The 19,786-nt window shown below is 55.5% G+C and overlaps 6 protein-coding genes across 6 annotated transcripts; 2 read left to right on the top strand and 4 right to left on the bottom strand.

Annotated features, from left to right (window-relative positions):
• Nucleotides 1-86: 86 nt before the first annotated feature.
• BCV69DRAFT_125173 (hypothetical protein) lies at nt 87-793 on the bottom strand. Its single transcript, XM_025489174.1, has one exon. The coding sequence runs from the start codon at nt 629-631 to the stop codon at nt 188-190; it is 444 nt and encodes a 147-aa protein (XP_025345009.1). The 5' UTR covers nt 632-793; the 3' UTR covers nt 87-187.
• BCV69DRAFT_125128 (hypothetical protein) lies at nt 791-3,521 on the bottom strand. Its single transcript, XM_025489173.1, has 2 exons — nt 3,411-3,521; nt 791-3,332 (listed from the first exon to the last, which is right to left on the bottom strand). Exon 2 carries the CDS (start codon nt 3,228-3,230, stop codon nt 951-953), a length of 2,280 nt encoding a protein of 759 aa, XP_025345008.1. The 5' UTR covers nt 3,231-3,332; nt 3,411-3,521; the 3' UTR covers nt 791-950.
• A 1,036-nt stretch (nt 3,522-4,557) lies between these two features.
• On the bottom strand, nt 4,558-11,313 carry BCV69DRAFT_124977 (hypothetical protein). The gene is made up of 5 exons (XM_025489172.1): nt 10,819-11,313; nt 5,796-10,705; nt 5,565-5,692; nt 5,368-5,485; nt 4,558-5,312 (listed from the first exon to the last, which is right to left on the bottom strand). The coding sequence occupies exons 1-5, from the start codon at nt 11,222-11,224 to the stop codon at nt 5,043-5,045; spliced, it is 5,832 nt and encodes a 1,943-aa protein (XP_025345007.1). The 5' UTR covers nt 11,225-11,313; the 3' UTR covers nt 4,558-5,042.
• Nucleotides 11,314-11,550: 237 nt separating this feature from the next.
• BCV69DRAFT_301860 (MFS general substrate transporter) lies at nt 11,551-13,559 on the bottom strand (the record flags this gene model as incomplete). The annotated part of the gene is made up of 4 exons (XM_025494606.1): nt 11,551-11,891; nt 11,971-12,235; nt 12,317-13,040; nt 13,111-13,559. 4 exons carry the CDS (start codon nt 13,557-13,559, stop codon nt 11,551-11,553), a joined length of 1,779 nt encoding a protein of 592 aa, XP_025345006.1.
• Nucleotides 13,560-14,581: 1,022 nt separating this feature from the next.
• Nucleotides 14,582-16,567, top strand: BCV69DRAFT_253904 (SNF-domain-containing protein; the record flags this gene model as incomplete). The annotated part of the gene is made up of 1 exon (XM_025490539.1): nt 14,582-16,567. The coding sequence occupies one exon, from the start codon at nt 14,582-14,584 to the stop codon at nt 16,565-16,567; it is 1,986 nt and encodes a 661-aa protein (XP_025345005.1).
• A 977-nt stretch (nt 16,568-17,544) lies between these two features.
• Nucleotides 17,545-19,559, top strand: BCV69DRAFT_306140 (NMT1-domain-containing protein; the record flags this gene model as incomplete). Its single annotated transcript, XM_025494680.1, has 6 exons — nt 17,545-18,039; nt 18,137-18,192; nt 18,300-18,581; nt 18,677-18,879; nt 18,964-19,211; nt 19,297-19,559. The coding sequence occupies exons 1-6, from the start codon at nt 18,015-18,017 to the stop codon at nt 19,557-19,559; spliced, it is 1,077 nt and encodes a 358-aa protein (XP_025345004.1). The 5' UTR covers nt 17,545-18,014.
• Between the last annotated feature and the right edge of the window lie 227 nt (nt 19,560-19,786).

Raw genomic sequence — 19,786 nt, 5'->3', positions numbered from 1 at the left:
CGACATCGGTGGATTGCACTGCATTCCCCTGCACTGCACACCCCGCTCGCCCCTCTGTAAACTGGATGGCTTGGCGGGAGGCAAGCGAACAACCTCAGCCTCAACCTCAGCCTCAGCCTTGTCACTACCCCTTACTCGGGACCCTTGTGCCGTCCTAGTCTAATATCCTACCTCCGCTGCCATGTGCTCAAAGGTCAATCTCCGCTTCCTCCCCCGCTTCCAATCCCCGCTTCGTACCCCTCTCCCCTCCCACACCTCCGGAGCGGAGCGGAGATGAGATTGAACGAAGCCAGATGGAAAACAGGATAGCCCGCGGGAAGATTACCTTTTTCTTTGTCCCTTGTCCCCTTTGCTTTTCCTTTTTGATTCCTGAGCCCTGAGACGTGCTTCTTTTTTTGGGTTGGGACTTTGCCAGTCTGTCGGGTTTGCCCCGACTTGCTTTTTCTCCAAGGGACGGAGAGGGTTCCGGACAATCCGATTGTCGGGGCTGGCGACGGGATTTGAGGTGCCGTCTTACGAAAAAGAGGCGAGAAAAAAGTGAAAAAAGTCGAGCCGAGAGAAGAGAGAAGGAAAGCCGATGTCGGATGAGAGGGGGAAAGACAGAAGAGGGTGAGACAGGACAGGTGACCATGACTGCCACAGAGGAAGATGTTGTTGCGAGCGCGACTGCGACTGCGATTGCGATTGCGAGATTAACGAAGTGGTTATGTAGTACATGAGGATATTACAAGGAAGCTTTCGATATTAGTACAAGTCAGGTCTCATGGTAAGCTCGAAGCGCTCTGCTTCTTTTTTGGGTTGGCGGCCTGCATTGGCGGCCGCTGCTGCTGCTGCTGCTGACCTATTCTTGAATATCTTCTTGTGTCCCTTTCGACCGTCTCGACTGCCTCCCCATTGACTGATCTGGGTCCGCTTCTCAATGATCTCCCGAACTACGGCTGCCTTCATAGTCAGATGCTCATCAGCCACCTCCTCAAAACCCCGTCCTCTGCGCCTGTCGACGTCCCTTGTGTGCTACCGTCCAGACGTCGCTCAGCAGCTAGTAGTAGTTCCCACCGGCCACGATTGCGCAAGAAGACGCCCCTGAGTACCTCCCAAGCCTGTCGATCCGGGTCTGCAGCAGCCTGGGCATTCATACTGCCCCGTCGCTGTCCACGCGTGGCTCCCTGTGGTGTAAAGTTGAGGCCGTAAATTGCCAGTTGCTGAAGACGAGCCATATCTCCTAGCTCCTTGAGGCGGAGACGCTTCTTATAGGCTGCTCCTTTGGAAGGCCAGGCTGTTGACGAGTCGGAGAGATTGAACGGAGTGTGCTCCAGCTGTTGCGCCAACGACATCATCGCCTGATTTGACGATGTGTTGAGGGCTTGGGAAGAGCCCAGAGCGGACAGGGAGGGAGACATCCTTGCCAAGCTAGGAGAGGCTGGCAACTGTGCTGCAGCAGTCAAGGGCGTGGAAGAGCCACTGTTCATCTGACCTTCCTGGTCTTCCTCCATTAGCTTAGTGCGAATCAGCTCTGCCAGAGTTGTGTGTGCAAAGGGCTCTGCGTGGTTGGCTGAAAAAGTTGCCAACACAGCTTGAAGGATAGTGCGCAAGCCCTTGCGCTGCTCCCTTACTCTGGCCTGATATGCCAATACACGTGAAAGGGTCTGCATCGCGGCCCCCGGTCGAGTAGATGAGCTAGCCTCATCAGCAGAAGATACCCCTCCCGGGCCGCGTGAGCCTTGAGAGGCTCCTCGCTGGCGACCACCTTGCGTTGCTCCACTGACAGTTCGCATCCTCGTGCGCCCTTCCTGCTGGGGACGCCTCGAGTCGGACGTCTGGGGATTGGTTCGAGCCTGGGGACCCTGCCCTTGGTTGTAATACCCAGATGACCCTGGGGGATACGATGGCGAAACGGGAGAGGGCAGAGCGAACCCGGATTGCGACGCAGTCATGGGCAAGGCTCCAGCAAAGAAGTGGTTGGTCTGCGAGTGCGAGGACGACCCACTGGGACTGGGGAGCAGGACGCTAGGAAGGGTAGGAGGAGTCCATGAATGACCAGAGGATGAAGAGGACGAGCCGAGTCGTTGAGGAACATTGCGCTGCATATGAGGATGCTGCTGCTGCTGCTGCTGCTGCTGTAAATATTGTTGCTGCTGTTGCATTTGCTGCTGTTGAAACTGCTGGTGGAGCTGTTGCTGCTGCTGTTGCTGTTGTTGTTGTTGTTGTACTTGCTGTTGTTGTTGCTGCTGCTGCTGCTGTTGCTGCATCTCTAGCCGTTGATAGTATGGATCACCTCCATCGTCGCTCACGAACTGCGACTGATATGTGTTCGGCTCGCCAAGACGAAGATAAAGCAGCTCATCGCCCTGGTCCTGTTCTTGAGCAGTCCCTCGTGCGGATTCGCCTGCGTAAGCATGCGGCCCAAAGTAGTCGTCCAGAACGTTGTCGATTGGGGAAGAAAACAGGGCGTGGGGAACGTGAATTGGGCAGCTCAAGGGCGGATCCGCGAGTTGTGAGGATTGGAAGCCGGCCTCTGTAAAGTTGGGGTTGAGTGACCTAAGCGGGAAGTCAAGTGAGGGCCGAGTAGTTGTACGCAATGCCGGAGAGAGAGCGTCGCCTCCGCCCCCAAAGGCAGGCTTACTCTGTTGATGTGGATCTTGAATGGTCTCCTGCATCTTTGCCGATGGTGATTGCATCGGTAGTGCTGATCCCACTGCAATTGCTCCTCGCCTTTGTTGAGATGCGATGCGTTGAAGGAGTGGCGCTCCCGCGTACGTGTCCTGCCAGTCGTTACTGACGGGAGTGATGACGGACTGTCTGCTCGGCTGCAGCACTGAAGGAAGTCCGCTGGGCATTGACTGCGACTGCTCCTGCCAAGATTGAGACGCCGGTGCTTGAGGACCTCCAAGGTGGGAGGAGCCCTCATGCATCAACTGTTGTTGGTATCTCGGGGGATACGGCGAGACCTGAGGCAGGTAGTGTGCACTCGGCGAAGGGGCGAGCGACGAGGGATCAGACGAAGAAGCAGGCGTAGAAGACGACGCAGATGCGCTTGCCGGCGTCTCTGCCATCCAAGGCGCATCATGGCGCGGCCGATGGGGATCCATCTGTGCAAGGAAGGCCGACCGGAGGTCGCAGTCGTAAGGGGATTGCTGGTATTTAGGCAGGTAGGTATCGAAGTGCTCTTGTGGAGCAATGCTTCGAATGTGATCAGATGGCAGTATCGTGTGTGTAGACAGGCATAACATCTGCTCAGCACAAGGAATGAGTCTGACAACTGGAGGCTACTGATAGGCAGAGTGAAGTGTTGTGCAGGGAGCAAGAGGGCTACGTCGATGAAGGAGGGAAAGCTGTGAGCAAAGGGAATGGGAGAGAAGGAGAGAAGGATGATATACAGAGCCAAGCGTCATTTCCGAGGCGAGGCGAACCTGACCAGGGCCACAAGCAAGAACGATGTTGGACCGGCGAGGACCACCTAGCCGACGTAGCATCCTCGAGAACATCGGTACGAGCTCTGTACTCCGCCATGCTCGCTGATCTCCCATGCACCATTAATTGGGCGGAGATACTTGGTCATGCGCAGATGCGTAAGAGGGAAGTGCCTAGGCTGTATTTCGTAGGTACGGTCTGAGCCTCATGCAGATGTACCTCGGCACCAGAATAGGTAGGGAGTGGGCATGGGTCCTTGGCTCCTGCGCCACGGGCTCCCCTTGCCTGGGTACTACCCCCTCCCCCTATCTAGCCTTTCGTAGTCAGCGATAGCAAGCAGCGGTCCTGCTCTTGAAAAAGCCACGAGGCAGAGTGCAAAGCTTCTTGAGGAGTCTGAGCCTCAGCAGAGATGCCCACTGGGTCCTTTCCTGCCCGATGTGGACCATTGGCAGCGTGCCTCTGAGCCTCTGAGCCCCGCCGTCGCCTACCTGCCTCACCCACCCAGGCGCGGCGGAGTGGGCCCCCTCTCTCGGAGCCACGACGCCACGCCATTCGCACGCTCGGTACCCGAGCTCAGGCGTGGAAAAATAAAAAAGTCCGGGGCTTGACGCAACAGAGGTCAGCAGGCCCAACCAAACACAAATGGCCATGGTGCCACCCATAGCGCTCCTCTGCCGAGTCGCCCTGCCCCCGATGCATCACTGGACTTCGTCGAGGAGATGGAGAGAGAAGAGGGGAAAAAAATGACCCGAAAATGACAAAATACAAAGCAGCGTCAGAGAGCATAGCAACCAAACACTATCGATGAACGAGAGCGGGCCCCAGAGCGCTGCAGACAGCTCTTGTGAAGTGGGGACTTTGAATTGCCCCACCTTGGAATTCTCGCCTTGGCCTTTGCACCACCAGCACAACCCTTGTAGAGTAGCACAGGCGCATCAGTCTTGGGCATGATGCAAGAGCCAGGAAGAGCATGCCGATGGTCACCTTCACGTCCTCGGTTAGCAAGACACCTCGGCAGGCGAAAAGCGGAACAACGAAGCTCTACCTCCGGACCTGAGCTCGAAGGCTATACGGTACTGTCAACAGAACCCGCTGATGTGGATCCATGAGCGGGGCGTAGATGCACACACCAAGAGGCTTGACCGACGTGGGGGGGAGGAAGAGCAGAGCTCCACAGTGAAGGGTGTTCGCTCTCGCTAAATCATACCTTGCAGGCGAGCGGAGACGTCAGCAATCCTTTACGGCTGACTTTGCGTTGGGAATCAGTCGGGATCGTAAGGTTTAGGCACATAAATGCTTTCTCTTGCCCCCTCCTTTTGAGCCCATGGTACCCCTGCACTGTATACTAGCTCCGAACGAAAAGGTATGTGGCGCCCGCGTGAGCAAGGCAAGGGGGGGGGCGGGGGTCCATGTACAGCCCGGTGATCTGATATGTCCATCGGAGGTTCACAGCTTACAAGTACACCCGGGCTGGGCGTGAAGCCTGTCGGGCCGCGATGAAGGAGCGCACATCGGAGTATCACGCCAGGATTGTAACGCCTATCGATTGGCGAGGAGGGTTCGCATTGTACATGTGCAAGGTAAGCCTGCCGTGTGCCGAATATACGTCACTCGGAACTTCGGGACTTTGATCACCTCGCGTCGGAGAACATGTCTTTCACGAGATCATGCTCCACCTCTCCCCATGCTGTGGCAGCAGTGTAGACTCGAGAAGAACTGCTCGAGGAGAGGCTCCGGAGTGCCGGAAGCAAATCAGCCAAGGATCCAATCTGCCGGAGTGAGAGCATGTGGGGACAACGCCCCCGAGTAGGAGAAGGAATGGCGGAGGTTGGGGTTGTTGCCAATCTTTCGTTGGGCCGCGGCTGCTGTACATCGTCAGGCAATACGAGAAGACGAGAAGACTATACGATGATCAGCAAGCACTCCTGCTTGTGCTGCGAATCGGCGTGAACTCACCACCGACGATGACTTTGCCCGCCGTTCTTCGATTGTAGCTGCAAGGCGAGGCAGCAGAGGCGCCTCCATCGATTCGTCGCTGCCTAGAGCAACGTCATCAACGAAGATCCATTGATGGCTGTGCGGGAGAGACGAAAAGGGAATTCGTGCCGGTCAGACGTTGCCTTGGTCCCTCGGCGCCACGTTGCAATGCTCACAGTTGGAAGCCATCTGTCTCTAGAGTGAGCAACAGATCGAGGAATTTGCATGCCCCTAAGACTACTTGTAATAGATCAGTCTCATCATCGGAAGGTGGCTCCTCGATGGTGCTCTCGAAGAGCCGCATCTGCATTGGTGGACAAAAACCGCGTCAGATCCTTTGTCCCCATTTTCTCTCTTCCTTCGCGAACTTCCGAGGGCTCTGAGTCACCCATTGTCTGCAGACTTACCAATTCAGTGATCAACAGGGGCCACAAGGTCGCTAGATGCTGAGAATTGAATCGACAGAGCATCACTCTGAGGCAGAGGTACGCTTCCGCTCTGAGTAGGTCTAAGCCGTTTCCTTCCACCCCACCACTCCCACCACCACCACCTCCTCCTCCGCCTCCCGCACCAGCTTCCACACCTCCTCTTAAGATCTCGACCAGCTTTTCAAGAATAGCCGGCAATTGAGGTAGAAAGTGCTCGTGCCCAGCCGCGTACAAGACGAAAGACAGCCTACGAATGTTCATCGCTTTGCCGATATGCTCCGTCCTCCTGTTGGCAAAGATGTTCATGTTTGTTGACGTTGTCACACTGATACGCGAGATGAGCTCGAGGAAAGATCCCTTGTCCTGAGAGTAGCAAGTCACCAATATAGGCTCACACCAGCTCTGTCCAGACTCGGCAGACATCTGGAAGAACCTAGCATCGAGAAAGGCATCGAGCAGACAAGACCGCAAGGCTTTGCGAGCGCCGGATATCTTGGAGACCTCTGTTGCCAACGCCAAGACTGTTGAGTCTACGCTACCTTCAAAGGAGCGAGCCTTTGTCTTCAAAGGCGGGGCGATGATGTAGTATACGGCATTCGATGCAGATGTTGCAACCCTCTCGGGGTCGTTAGACGCTAGTTTCCGGAGGGTCGGCAAGGCATATTCAGCAAGGTAAGTAGCAATATCGCGGGAGGCGTGGGGAACCTGGGCATTAGTCTTCTCATCCATGGTCTCTCCAGCATGATCCCTCGCTTCCCTTCCAGCAATCAGGACACAGAGATCGAAGAGCCGGAGGTGCGTTTCTTGCAGATCCCTCCTTGCCTTCTTGTCTCCCTCCCATGCGCTGTTGCCAATCAAGCGCTCTGCCAGGACTGTAAAGCATCGAAGGGCAGGAAACAGATGCCCTTTGTGGGCGGCACTATTCGCCAACAAGTCCTTGACGAGTACGAGCACGACTGGGCAGACTCCTGCTGCTCCTCCAGGGGACATGTGCGACAGATAGGCCTCGATATACGACAGGAGAGTGTCGGCTGTCACGATCTGATCGGGTGTCCACGTCGGACGTGCAGAGCCTGGTGCTGGCAAGCGAGAGGAGACCGTATCGCAGAGAAAGGTCACGACGATCTGAGGGCTAGGGACAAGTTGGTCAAGGAGTTCCATCGAAGGAGATCCGTCTTGGTTGTCTTGCCTTCGCACCCGCCAACAATCCACAAGAGTCTCAGCTACACCATCGGAGTGCGCCCTGTAGAGCCTCTCAAGCATCCGCGAAGCTCTTGTCTTAACCTTGTCGTTCACAGCGGTGCCTGTCCAGATGTCGTGCAGGGTTGTGACTACCAGTTGCAAAGCTTCCAGAGCTTTGCTAGTCGTCTTCGCGACATGGTCACCTGAGTAGAGCGGCGAAGCATGACCATCACCACCAAAGATACCAGAGACATACCCTAATAGTCCCGAGCCGGCCGACTGATGGTCCTCGGGTCGCGAGGCTTGCTGCTGCTGGAGGCTACTCCCGTCATCGATGCCAGTTCCTGAGCTGCCGATCTCGCTTTTGGCTGTCGCAACCGGAAGCGGTAGAGCTATACTCGGACTGTTGTAGACAGCATCTCCTACGGACTCGTGTTCTGCACGCCCAGGTGGAATTCCGCCAAGCTTGCCTGCACTTAGTCCCAGCATGGCCACCTTCTCAAGAGCATTGAGCAGTAGCAACTCTTCCGTGTCGATCCATCGTCCTGGCTTGCGCAAATGGTTGCAGATGCATCCTCCAAGGGGTATCAGGAAGGCGTCCACTGCTTGACGGTAGATGCCTGCAGTCATCACTATGAAATCGACCCAATGGGCCAAGCTTGGCCGTGTAGAATCAGTACCGATAGCAGCATCGACCGTCGGCAGGAGATGTGGATGCGGCTTTGTTGAATTGTTGGCACTGGCCTTTCCAGCGATGACAGTGTGCAGGATGAGGAGCAGCTTGTGATGGTCATTGGCTTCGTGCCTTGCGATGCTCACAAGCAGTCGATTGATCAGACATTCTTCAACTTGTGCCAGTCGTTCCGGAGCCAGTCCGCTGCGTGCAGCAAGCGTCTGCAGGAAGTCGATGCATACACTGTGGGTAGCAGCATTAAGAGACCTGAAGAGCGGCGACGAGGGAGATCCTGAATGCCCACCCGTTCGTAGTGAGAGCACAGCGACATCGATAAAGCCGTCGAGGTGGGTTCGAAGGGCGTTTGTTCCAGTGATCACCGATGCCTTGGCGCCTCTGATGAAACCAGAGGCGCCATATCGAGCCACTGCAGCTAATCTAGCGAGAGTGTGATTGAGTACTTCGTGGTCAAGCCTGTCTTGGTATGCAAGATCCTCTACTACCAAGTCGCTTGCGCAAGAGATTCGGTTCACAGTCCTTCGTACCTTGATTGCTCCTGCAGAGATGATCGATGAATACAGCAGTACCAGGAGAGGTGTGTACGATCGAAGATGCGACCGTAGCCACGACTCTGCGGCCTGACGACGATCGTATTCGTCGCTGCTGAGCATGTCCAACAAGCAAAATAGCGGGGAACTCAGAGCGCCCGACTGCAAGCGATGATCATCGCTGAATCTCCAGATGCTCGCAAATCCTTCGGAGCTAGAGACGAAGCCTGGCGAAGACGGCGCTTTAAGGAAGCCTGCAACGATACGCCCCGGTAACAGTCCGACCTCGCAGACGTCATTCACCTGCCATACGAGTTGCGTAGCGACAGCAGCTTCGGACGGCGGGCGATTTCGTCCCATAGCTTGGGTCAATCGATCAATGATCAGGAGAGCCGAAATGTCTGATCCCGAAGACGGATATTGAGCAAGTCTTATGCGCTTGTCTAGCCCTCCACACGTCGCAGCTGCCAGCAGCGTAGTGACGACTGCCTCCAGGTCTGGAAACAGAAGGTCAGAGGATGAGAGACGTACTATCACCAATTCTAGCCAGGCTTGAGGCTGCCAATGAACACGTTCCGAGCCTTCCATAAATTCGAGCCTCTGAATCTGACCAGTCAGCAGCCTGCAAGACGGTATGACTAGCCTAGACATTCCGCCGGCTCGAAGGGCTGCAATGGCTACTTCCAAGGTGAGCAACAGTAAGCTTGATTGATCTTGGACAGCGTAGAGGTCGATTGGGGCGCGAAGTCGTTCAGCGTCATTCGAGACCGAAGCCGCGTAGAAGTTGCGAATCTTGTCGAGGAGACCAGAAGCAGACATTGGATATCCCGCGGGTTCTAAGCTGCCGTTCGCTGCCACATGTGTAGTGCGCGGTATAGAGTAGGAGAACAGCAGTCTACAGAGGTCGATGGAGCGTGAGAGACACTCGATCGCTTTCGCATCGGAAGTGATTGCCCTTGCTACGAGTGCGAGCAAAGCCACTGCTAGATTAGGCAGATGCACTGTCTTTGAGTCGTCGTCCTTGAAAGTAAAGTGGGTGAGAACAAATTCAAGGAGCAAAGTAGCAGGCGCTTCGATCGCCTTCAGGGCAGTTGTAGTTGCTGTATCACTTGACGAGTCCAACAAAAGAGGTGCTTGCAAAATCGACGTCCCGTCCAATGGGTCCTGACTCAATTCGACCTGCAATTCCGCAATCAGGCTGCGGGCGAGGATCGCCTTGTCAAAGGCATCGAATAAAGTCCCTGCCGTTGTGAGAAGCTCGCTGGCTTGGAGCTGTGCCGAGTCTCCGCCCTTGAGGTCCTCTACTTGCCACCGCAGAGCTCTGAGCGAGTCCAGCGCCAATGCAGTCGTCAAGCCTGCGCCTACTGCCCACTTGTCTAATAGCGAGAGAAAGATACGATAGGGTCTCTGGCGACTGGACAGCTCTTCTGCAGAGGCTGGTAGCTTGTGAGGAGTCAATGGGGGTGGGCCGCTCGAGAGAGCTACGGGCCCCTGTGAGACCATGTCCTCGAGCAGTGCTCGCCTTAGTATTTGAAGACCATATGTCTCGAAGTATGCCACCTCCTTCTCCTCCTCTTCTGATCTTAGGTCTTGAGGATTAGAGGTAGTCCCACACAACCATCCCCATAGTCGCCGGTTAAGGCTCAATTCTCTCCTCAGTAGTATCGTGACTGCGCTCCTCATCACCCTGGTCTGCTCTTCCTCAGGAAGTATCGCATAAAGATGCGAGTCAAGATATAGATGCTGTATCAGAAGGTCCAATCCACCGCGGACTATCAGGAGATCTTGAGAGGTCAACAGAGATGACACCGCCATAGGTAAGCCAGCGAGACGGACAGGTGGACGTGCAAGGCCGGAAAGTCCCCTTGAGGGAGGACTCCGTTTGACCAGGAAGTTGATAGCAGCTTGTCGCACATTAGCGTTTCCAACAATGACCGCCCACAGAGCACTCCAGAAGAGGTCCTCCCCTACACGCTGCTGCAGAGAATCCAAGAGTCGTAATGTGCGATCGAAGTTCTCAGCCCCCTCTTCCTCGAGACCTGGCAGTACTGCAAGTACAAAGGCTCGACATGTAGGTTTCAGATCTTCTTGTAGAGGAAGATAGAACTCCTCCAAGAGCGAGAGGACCACTGGCCGCGTTGAGGTGTTTGCACGCTCGAAGAACGGAAGCAGTCCAGGAGTCCATATCGAAAGATCGCGACGCAGGCCGTCAAGGGACAGGAGGATGAAGATTTGACGATACACAGCTAGAGCTCTGTGGTGAACGCCGGAAGGTAGTGCTGGATTCAGGCACTGAGAGAGTCGCTTGGAGAGGAGAAGGGAGCGCGGGATGAGGGAGGTAGGTACGGGCGGAGGCGCAGAGAAGATCTTCTCTAACCTGCCCAATGCTCCCACAAAGTCTGCCCACTCAGCAACGGAATCGAAGGATGCTAGAGCTCTATCCACGAGGGATGTATACTTGCGATAGCGAGCATCAGACAGCAGGGCTGAGCAGACGAGATGGGCAAGGAAAGGTAAACGCAATTGCACAGGATACTATCCAAAGGCACTGCTCTGCCTGCGCCTCTGTTCTGCATTGCGCTCTTTCTACGCTACTCACCCTTCTCACTTTGCCTGCCCCACTCTCTTTCCGCCTTTCGAGCCTGCGCCGACTTCCAATTATGATCTTCACGGTGTTCGCTGACGCTGACCGAAGCAGGAGACACAGCAGCTGACACGCCCGCCTTTGGCATCGGTCCCGCCATCGGCCTGGTGGTACTCCCTGGTCTCCCCGCGCTGTTCGGCAAGGATGGCGTCGTGGGGCGGGAGATGGTGGAAGTCAAAGAGGCTACCGATCGAGCCAGAAGAGAGGAGGAAGAGGCCTTGCTGCGCAGTGCAGGAGCGGATGAGGGCGGTCTGGCCGAGGTAGGTTGCAGAGGGGAGCCATCGGAGCGACTCGAGCTGGGCTCTGCGGGTTGCAAGGCGGCATCCCGATGTGAGGAGGGAGAAGATGGTAGCGATACCATCGCTCTGTACCGCAGAGATGCCAAGGATGGCAAGGATGCTGTATCCAGTCGCAAGGATGTGAGCGAGGAATGGTAGGAGTTCGTTTTGAATAGAGTAGGATCGGACAAGGGACCTGCAGCATGCACAAGCCAACGCCTGCGTCTTTCCGCTCCCGCTACTCCGCCTACTCGCTTTCACCACGACCATGAGCCATACTAGTACAGGGATCTGCTGAGAGCAGCAATGTCACACCATGCTGGCAGCAGCGATCGAGAAGCCTCGGAAGATTACAGGATAAACACCGTTTCATTCGATGGTCGTGAGGAGTCAGCCTGGTCCATGGTCATTATGCATCACGTCCCTCGATCCTCTCCGCTACCTCGCCTCTGTGAATCATGCCTTCTACATCTGCAATGCCCATGCTAGCCAAGATGCCTCCAGAGCTGATAACTGCCAAGACAAGCCAGGCCAAATATCCCTTCAGTAGTTGTTGCTGGAATGTGATGCTGAGTAGGGTACTGAAGGTTAGAGGCCCAATGGCTCGCATCGCACTCGATGCCATTTGGGCTAGGGCATTCAAAGTCCCTAGACGGACAGTGGCGAAGAGGGAGGCAGACTGATTGACGAGCAGCATGTTGCTTGCGAAGCCAAAGGAGGCAAACACTTTGAGGAGATTTGAAGCAACCACTGCAGGTGCCGGAGAGTACATCTCAATCTCAGTATTCTGCTCGCCATCGCAACTTTGCCTGCTGAACACTGGACTCACCAAAGCCCCACACACCCACTTCACTACCGGCCACACCGCCTTCGAGATGACGACCTCTTGCCACCACGTTCGCCATTGGCAATGTGATAACGCTGAATGGCAGAAGCATCAGCGCGAAGCGATATAGTCGCAGTGTGCCCAATTGCCTTTGCAGACGGGGGAACATGCCGATTTGAGCCACAGTGCCGACCGCTCCCGCCAAAGAGAGAATCAGTCCCGTTTGCGAAGGCTGCAACGACAGCCCACCGATATTAATGGGCTCATACTGTTCAAAAGGGGCCCACAGAGATGACATGAGTCAGTCACTGCTTGGAATCAAGACGATGCGCCAAGCCCTAGCACTCACAAAGAACAAGATCTGCATCGCATCTAGCCCCACCATGACCAGACTAAGGAATGCCTGTGTTACAAGAAGTCTCTGGATATGAGGCGTTCTGATAAGGCTCGTGATACTGCCACTGTTTCCCTCGGGATTATCGTTGCGAACAGAGGACTCAGTATCATCTGTCCTGTCTGCAGACTCCGTGCGACTGGATGGCTCTTGCTGCTCCTCTAGCCTTGCAGTAGCTGCAGCGGCAACATTTCCGTTCGAGCCTTGCCTAGCGTTTGCCCCGCTATGCGGACTGGCGGCTCCACTGGCTGTCGGTGTGAAGCCAGAGTAGAAGGAGCTCACTCTCCCTACGCGGCTCCTGAAGCGCGGCTGCTTCTGCTTCACCGAGACAGGCGATGCGCTGCCTTCGGAATCTTCAGTCCTCTCGTGTGACCTCTTGCGTTGCTTGACGATCTTCGGAAGGGTTTCGGGAAGAAAGAAGAGGCCGAATATGACCGACAACGACGCCAAACTGCCAGCGATGGAGCATGGGAGAAAGTAAGGATACTTCTCCCACAGACCTCCCAGCCCAAATTTGGCTCCTTTTGAGAACCAGGTCGGGTATTGCTGCGCAGGCTGGGCAAGGAAGCCGCCAAGAGCCGGACCTATTGTTACACCAATGCCCCAGCAAATGCTCAAGCTGGAGAAGGCGATAGGATGGTGACGAGAGGGTACCAGCTCTGCCAATGCCGATTTGACGCTGAAATGATTTATGCAGCGACCATTCAGCAAGTCTGTCTCGGGTTTTCTGCCTGACATTCATGACTCACACAGCTACATTGCCATTGAGAGCACCTGACAGGCATCTTGCAACCACTGCCCACCAGAAGCTCTTGGAGAGACCAAAGAGGACAATACTCAGGGCCGACCCTGAGAGACCGCAGAGCAGAATAGGCTTCCTGCCTCTCTTGTCGGACTGTCCACCCCAGAAGAGCAAGGTAAAGCACTGCGTTGCCATGAACAGGCTCTCGATGAGTCCGGCCCACAGTCCCACGTTGCTGTCCTCCCCCTTGAGCTCTGCCACAAGTGGATTGATGAAGGGGAAGATGATGCTAAAGGATATGGGCTCCGATAGACGTAGGACCATCAGGACCAAGAAGGGGAAGAAGGGAAAAGGCTCCTCCTCTTGCTCCTTTGGCTTTGGAAGGAGCGGTTGACGCTCGTCTGAGTCGTGGCCATCTTGTGCAGTGCTGCTCTGCCTTTCCTCACTGGAAGGCATCGCTTACGCTACGTTGATGATGCTGTCTCGCTGTGACTGAGGTACAGTCTACCAGCTGATGGGAAAGGAGATGTTGCAAGAAGTGGCGTGGTTGAAGGCTTACCGAGTCATGCTGCTGCTGCTGAGGGAACGGAAGTGGAATTAGGCGAGCAATGCACATCTTCTCTGGGGTCGGGTCGGAAGCAGGACGTGGGAGCCCCGCATTCCCTCCTCCGCCCCTCGTCCATCCCTAACCTCCTCGCCGCAGAGTGACAATGATACCTCGCAATGAGGTGCAAAGAGGTAGGATAAACAGAATGCAACGTCCAAGAACGCGGCACACTCTAAGGTCTTGCTGCTTCAGTAGGGCACACTCCGCCTCGGAGAGCTCCCTCACGTGCTCGACCGTGTGTCTCGCAGCCGAGGCTTCCTACTTCATAGTAGCAGCGCTCGATTGATGGCCTCTATGCGTTCTGAGCCCATACCTTGAGACGTTGCTCTTGCAGAATGGGCTCCTCATGCGACCTTCGCAAGAGTGCTTGGCAGGCCAGCACAGCAATGGACAAATGTCTCAGCTAGACTTCCTCTTCAGCCAGTCCCTCCTCATGATACTCCGGTCCACCGCTTCATCAAGTCCAGTCAGCGAGCACAGAACTGGCCATGGACAAGACTATGCGGCGGCGAACCTATTAATCGTCTATGCTCTCTTGGCGACAGAAGTGGCCCAGGCGAGCGTGAGGAGCGTTGACGCAGATGACGCCAAGCCACGCAACTCGCTGATTCGTCTGAAATCAGGGTTTGAGCTTCCGCCGCGAACTCTCCCTGTAGCCTCCCTCTCTTCAGTCTGCTTCGCGTTAAGTCTTGGCAGCGGGACCCACTATGGTGCCACCGCAGACTTGGCACTCGATGTGGACTTCCCATCAGCACAATGCAGGTCAGCTCAGGGTCGAGAAGAATGACTTCCCTTATCACTCCCAACCCGAGGCCCATCGAGGTGCTTCCTTGCAAGAACACTCCACTTCTAGAGACAGACTCAGACAAGGATGGGGGCAACGTCACTGTTACGCAGGGTAGGTGGCTGGCTTGCACCACCACCTCCAAAGGCGTCCGATGGTCGTGACCAGTGGCCATCTAGAGCAGCCTTTCTGCTCGCAGCAATGGGCGGATGTGCGGGTCAGGGTAACCTGCTACGATATCCTTCGGTCGTGTACAACAATTACGGTCTACAGTGGTTCATCCCCTACCTCTGCGCCGTTCTGTTCATCGCCATCCCAGCCCTAATCCTCGAGATAGCAGTGGGCCAAGCCTACCGAGGTGGTACGGTCATCGCCTTTAACAATGTCCACCCACGGCTCAAGGGCGTGGGCATCGGTCCCGTCCTGGTCAGCTTCATCGTCGTACAGTACTTTACTGTCAATTTAGCTTGGATCATGGTCTACTTTCGCCACTCTTTCACAAGTCCATTGCCATGGGAAGGTAGACTGGAATCATTCTACAACGAAGACGCCCTCGCCAATCCAGCGCCCGTCGGTGGAGAATTGTCTGCAGACATGTCGAGTGTATTGTCCTATGTCACATACCCAGCTAAAGCCCTAGTCGGAGAGACGGTGGGATGGAGCGCTTTTGTCTGGTTCCTCATCTGGGGCAGTATCTTCCGAGGTGTGGGCATGACAGGTCGAGTCGTCTACTTCACAATGGGACTGCCCATTGTTACTACGATCATCTTCGTAGGCAGGTCCCTCTCATTGGACAATGCCGGCGAGGGGGTGAGGCTCCTCTGGGCTACCTGGCGCGGAGATCAATTGGCCTCTGGAACCGTGTGGCAGACGGCGGTAGGCCAAGTCTTCTTCTCTACTGGTGTGGGATTCGGCTACTTCACCTGCTATGCCTCGTACAACAAGAAGCACTCAAACGCAGTCCTAGACGCCATCCTGATCTGCGGTAGCAATGTCCTCTTTGAAAACTTTGCAGCTTTCGCCGTCTTTGGTGTAGTAGGCTATCTTCGCCGCTGGCCGCAAGATGGTGTCCGTCTTGGTGCCTTTGTAGTAGGTTTCTTCACCCTGCCCGAAGCAGTCATCCAGATGCCAGGTGCCAACTTCTGGGCAGTCTTGCTCTTCTTTACGCTCATCGTTCTAGGATTCAGTTCCGCCTTCGTCATGTTGGACGTAGTGGCCACACTTCTAGTCGATTCGGGCTTGAAGTGTTCTAGACCAACCATCGTTACTGCTCTTACGCTGGTGTGCTTCCTGATGTGTCTGCCGTACTGCACCGAATTTGGCTACTATCTCCTGGACGGCGTGGACAGGTGGATCAACAATGTCGTTCTCATCTTTGTCGTATGGGCAGAAACAGTCAGCGCCAGCTCTGTGTATCGCTACAACGACGTAGTCAGTCAGACTGGCGCGCTCAGCTTCTGGATCTACAATGGTGGCTATCTCGCCGGGCACATCTTGGGCATCGGGCTCGCTCACGGCATCAGCAGTCCAGGCGCAGGAGCCGGAGCCGGAGTGGGACTCTGGGCCGTTTGTACCGTCCTGGCTACTTTTCTAGCACGACCCCAGGTAGAGTCCCACCTCGAGGTCCGTGCACCTGGCTTCTGGGGAAGGAACAAGTTCACCTCACGCTTCTGGTTCCTGGCCTTTTACTCTGGCAACCAGCTCCGTCGCGACCTAAACGTCATCATAGGCGGTGGACGCAATTGGAGCATCCCTTTCTTCCTACCAGTCCTACTGAGGTACGTCAGCGGGCCCGTCCTGGTCATCATCCTCAGCTTTGCCTTTCCTGAATTTCACACGCTGAGATACGACCCGATGATGATCGCTGGGTTCATCCTGTCGATCCTCTGCCTTGCGGCTATGCTGGTAGGCTTTGTCATGCCGAGGTACTATGATGTCTTTATACCTGCTTCGAGGAGGCATGAAGGGCTAGAAGAGACGTTTGTCAATGAGACCAGGTATGAGAAGGCAGATGCCGGAAAGGATGGGGATGTCGAGGTGACTGTCACAATGGTAGATTCCAATGAGGTGTAGCGAGGGTGAGACAGACTTAGAGGAATGTCGGGGCCGCTGAAATAGAAGTGTAGCTGGAGCAGTTGTTGGGAGACTTTTCACGCATGACTCTGGCTGCACTGAAATACTTGAGTGAGACTGGCAAGCAATGGTGCTAGCGTCTGTGGTGTGCTCTTCTCAGAGCTCATGGATGCTTCCCATGAGGCCTCATGCACTAGCCAATGATAGACGTCGCCCGTTCACCCTCCCTCCTCCGGCCAGGCTACACTGCGCTGCGCTTCGCTTCGCTTCGCTCTACCTGCCAACGTGCCTCCCTACTTCCAATCGCGCGCTGCTGGCCCGCCGGAATCCTGGCCTGCACTTGTTGCCGGCGCAGAAGCTTCTTTTGAGCTTGGCTTGGGCGAAAACGTGGAGTGAAGCGAGTGAATTGGCCCGTGCACTTTGCGTTTGAGTCGAGTCGAGTCGAGTCGAGTCATGACTGATTTTGAACCTCTGCAGAGACCCAGAGCTTCTTCGACTTCGGCAGGGGAATTTGACTGGGTGAATGAGCGAGGGAGAGAGGGAGAGAAGTGCCTGGGTGTAGGCAGGGCAGGGCAGGGCAGACGAGGCAAAGAGGGATTCGGCGAATTTCTTGAGGTGAGGTGAAGCCCCGACTCTCGCCCTGGCTCAGGGGAATCTCAACCCCCATCCATGCATGTGATGCAGAGAGGTGCAGACGGAGGATGACCGAGAACCACAAGCGCAAAGAGGCACCCACCGACCGACCGATAGGGTCCTTTGTGCCTGGAGGAATCTGCCGGCGGCCGCGCGGTGCTGCACGGACCGAGTCGAGTGCACGAGTGAGTAGGCGAGTCAGCGGAGAAGGCCGCTTTGCTTCTGCTGCAGCAGCTTCCTTTCACCCACCCACCCCTCTTTTATGTCCGAAGAGAGATGCAGAGCATGCATGATACCGATAGGGCAGTAGCCGACCCATCGCCACCCAGGCTGAGGAGTTCCTTGGACCGTGGGTACAGGAAAGGGATGCTTATGCGCAGTCGCGTAAGGGGGTTTATGCGCAGGGTTGAACCGGGCAGGACAAAGAGGGGGGGAACGCCCTGATTGCGATTGCGATTGCGATTGGGGGGGACGGGGGCGAGGCGAGGCGAGGCGAGGCGAGGCAGAGGACCCAGGCAGCAAGTCGGGTTGATCTGGTTGGGGGTGGAGTAGAGTCGGGTGGGGTGACTTTACCTGAGCAAGAGCAAGGCGGGTTGAGGCTAGGCTCAGCATCAGGGACAGGCAGGGACGGAGGACTGGGAGAGCAACCAGGCTCGGCAAAGGGCCGCGAGGCTGGGCATGGGCGAGGTGAAAGCCTGGGTGGAGTATATAACACCAAGTCGTCCTGCCAGCCAAGGACGTAGTGGACCCTTTCCTCCATTCTTCAACGTCCTTGAACCACCTGCCTCACTACCATCCTCGACCATTCACCACAATGTCCACTGACAAGATCACCTTCCGTGAGTCTGCCAAAGGAGAAGCACAAGAGAGCAGATCCTCCTCCCTATGACTCGACACCAGCTGAACACGTGCTCACCCCGTCTGTTCCCGCTTCAGTGCTCAACTGGCATGCCACGCCATACCATGCCCCCATCTTCCTTGCCCAGGCCAAGGTGAGCATCCCAGTACTCTGTCATTGGCTCGTATGACCATATACACACAGGCAGAAGGCTGACATCGGCCATCACCTTCCAACTCTTCCCACTTCCATCACCATCAGGGCTTCTACAAGGAAGAAGGCATCCAAGTTGCCATCCTCGAGCCCAACGACCCATCTGACGTCACCGAGATCATCGGCAGCGGTAAAGTCGACATGGGTGCCAAGGCCATGATCCACACCATTGCCGGATCTGCTAGAGGATTCCCCATCGAGTCCATTGGCACTCTCATGGATGAACCATTCACTGGAGTGGTCTACCTTGAGGGGTCGGGAATCACAACGGACTTTAGGTCACTCAAGGGCAAGAAGATTGGTTATGTCGGTGAATTTGGGAAAATCCAGGTGAGTCACGACGTCAGCACAGATCTTCTATCTCTCTTACAGACTGCTATCCACCTAACTCACACTTCCCTGTCTCTCCCCCAATCTCTCTCCAGATCGACGAGCTCACCGCCCACTTCGGCATGGCACCCAGCGACTACCAAGCTGTCCGTGTGGGAATGAACGTCTCCGACGCCATCAAGCGCGGGGAGATCGATGCTGGGATTGGACTTGAGAACGTTCAGATGGTAGAGCTCGAGGAGTGGTGCAAGGAACAGGGTCGACCTCCTTCGGATGTCAAGATGCTGCGTATCGACGAGTGAGTAGAGGGCGTTACGATGACAGAGCTCCCTTGATCATGCGCAGTGCGTGGGATTTGACACATCCTCCCCCCTTCCTCTAGGCTCGCCGAGCTCGGCTGCTGCTGCTTCTGCTCCATCCTCTACATCGCCAACAAGCCCTTCCTCTCCTCTCACCCCGAAAAAGCTCGGGCCTTTATGCGAGCGATTAAAAAGGCTACCGACTACCTCTTTACCTCTCCTCGTGAAGCTTGGGAGGATTACAAGTTGGTGAAAAAGACGATGACTTCGGCTGTCAATGAGAAGATCTTTGAGAGGAGCTTTGTTTATATGAGTAGGGACTGTGCGAATGGTGAGTGGTAGCGAAGGCGTGGCAAGATGCAACCAGCACCTACTGACTTCTCCCCCATCCTCCCTCCTTCCCTCCCTCTCACCAGTCCCCCGCGACTGGCAAAAAGTGACCTCCTACTGCAAACGCCTAGGCGTCGTCCCCGCCACCTTTAAGCCAAACATGTCCAACTCTTTCCTCTCTTGGCAACTTGCAGAACAGGACGATGCTGGTGCCGAGGAAAAGCAAAGGGCGATTCAAGGATATCAGATGCAGGTTGCGAAGAGGGGTGAAGGGATTTTGGGTGGGTTTGAACCGGAATTGGGTGCGGGGGTGGGAGTGGGAGTGAAGAGGGCTGAGCTGGTTGCTTGAGAGCCTTTTCGAGTCAGACGGGGAATAGTGAGGTCATGTCCAGACACACACCAATCAAAGAGGAGAAAGAAGACAAGCGATGAGAAAGACACAACCAAGTGCAGTGCACAATGCACAATATACGAAATGATAAGAGCTATGAGACTTGTGCCTCCGCTCCGTGTTCTGTTCTGTTCTATTCTGTTCCATTGCCATTTCCACGGGGGCCAGGAAGGAAGTGTGAATAG

Source organism: Pseudomicrostroma glucosiphilum (genome assembly GCF_003144135.1).
Source record: "Pseudomicrostroma glucosiphilum strain MCA 4718 unplaced genomic scaffold BCV69scaffold_20, whole genome shotgun sequence".
Classification (NCBI taxonomy): Eukaryota; Fungi; Basidiomycota; class Exobasidiomycetes; order Microstromatales; family Microstromataceae; genus Microstroma; species Microstroma glucosiphilum.
This window is presented reverse-complemented; position numbering and strand designations above follow the sequence as displayed.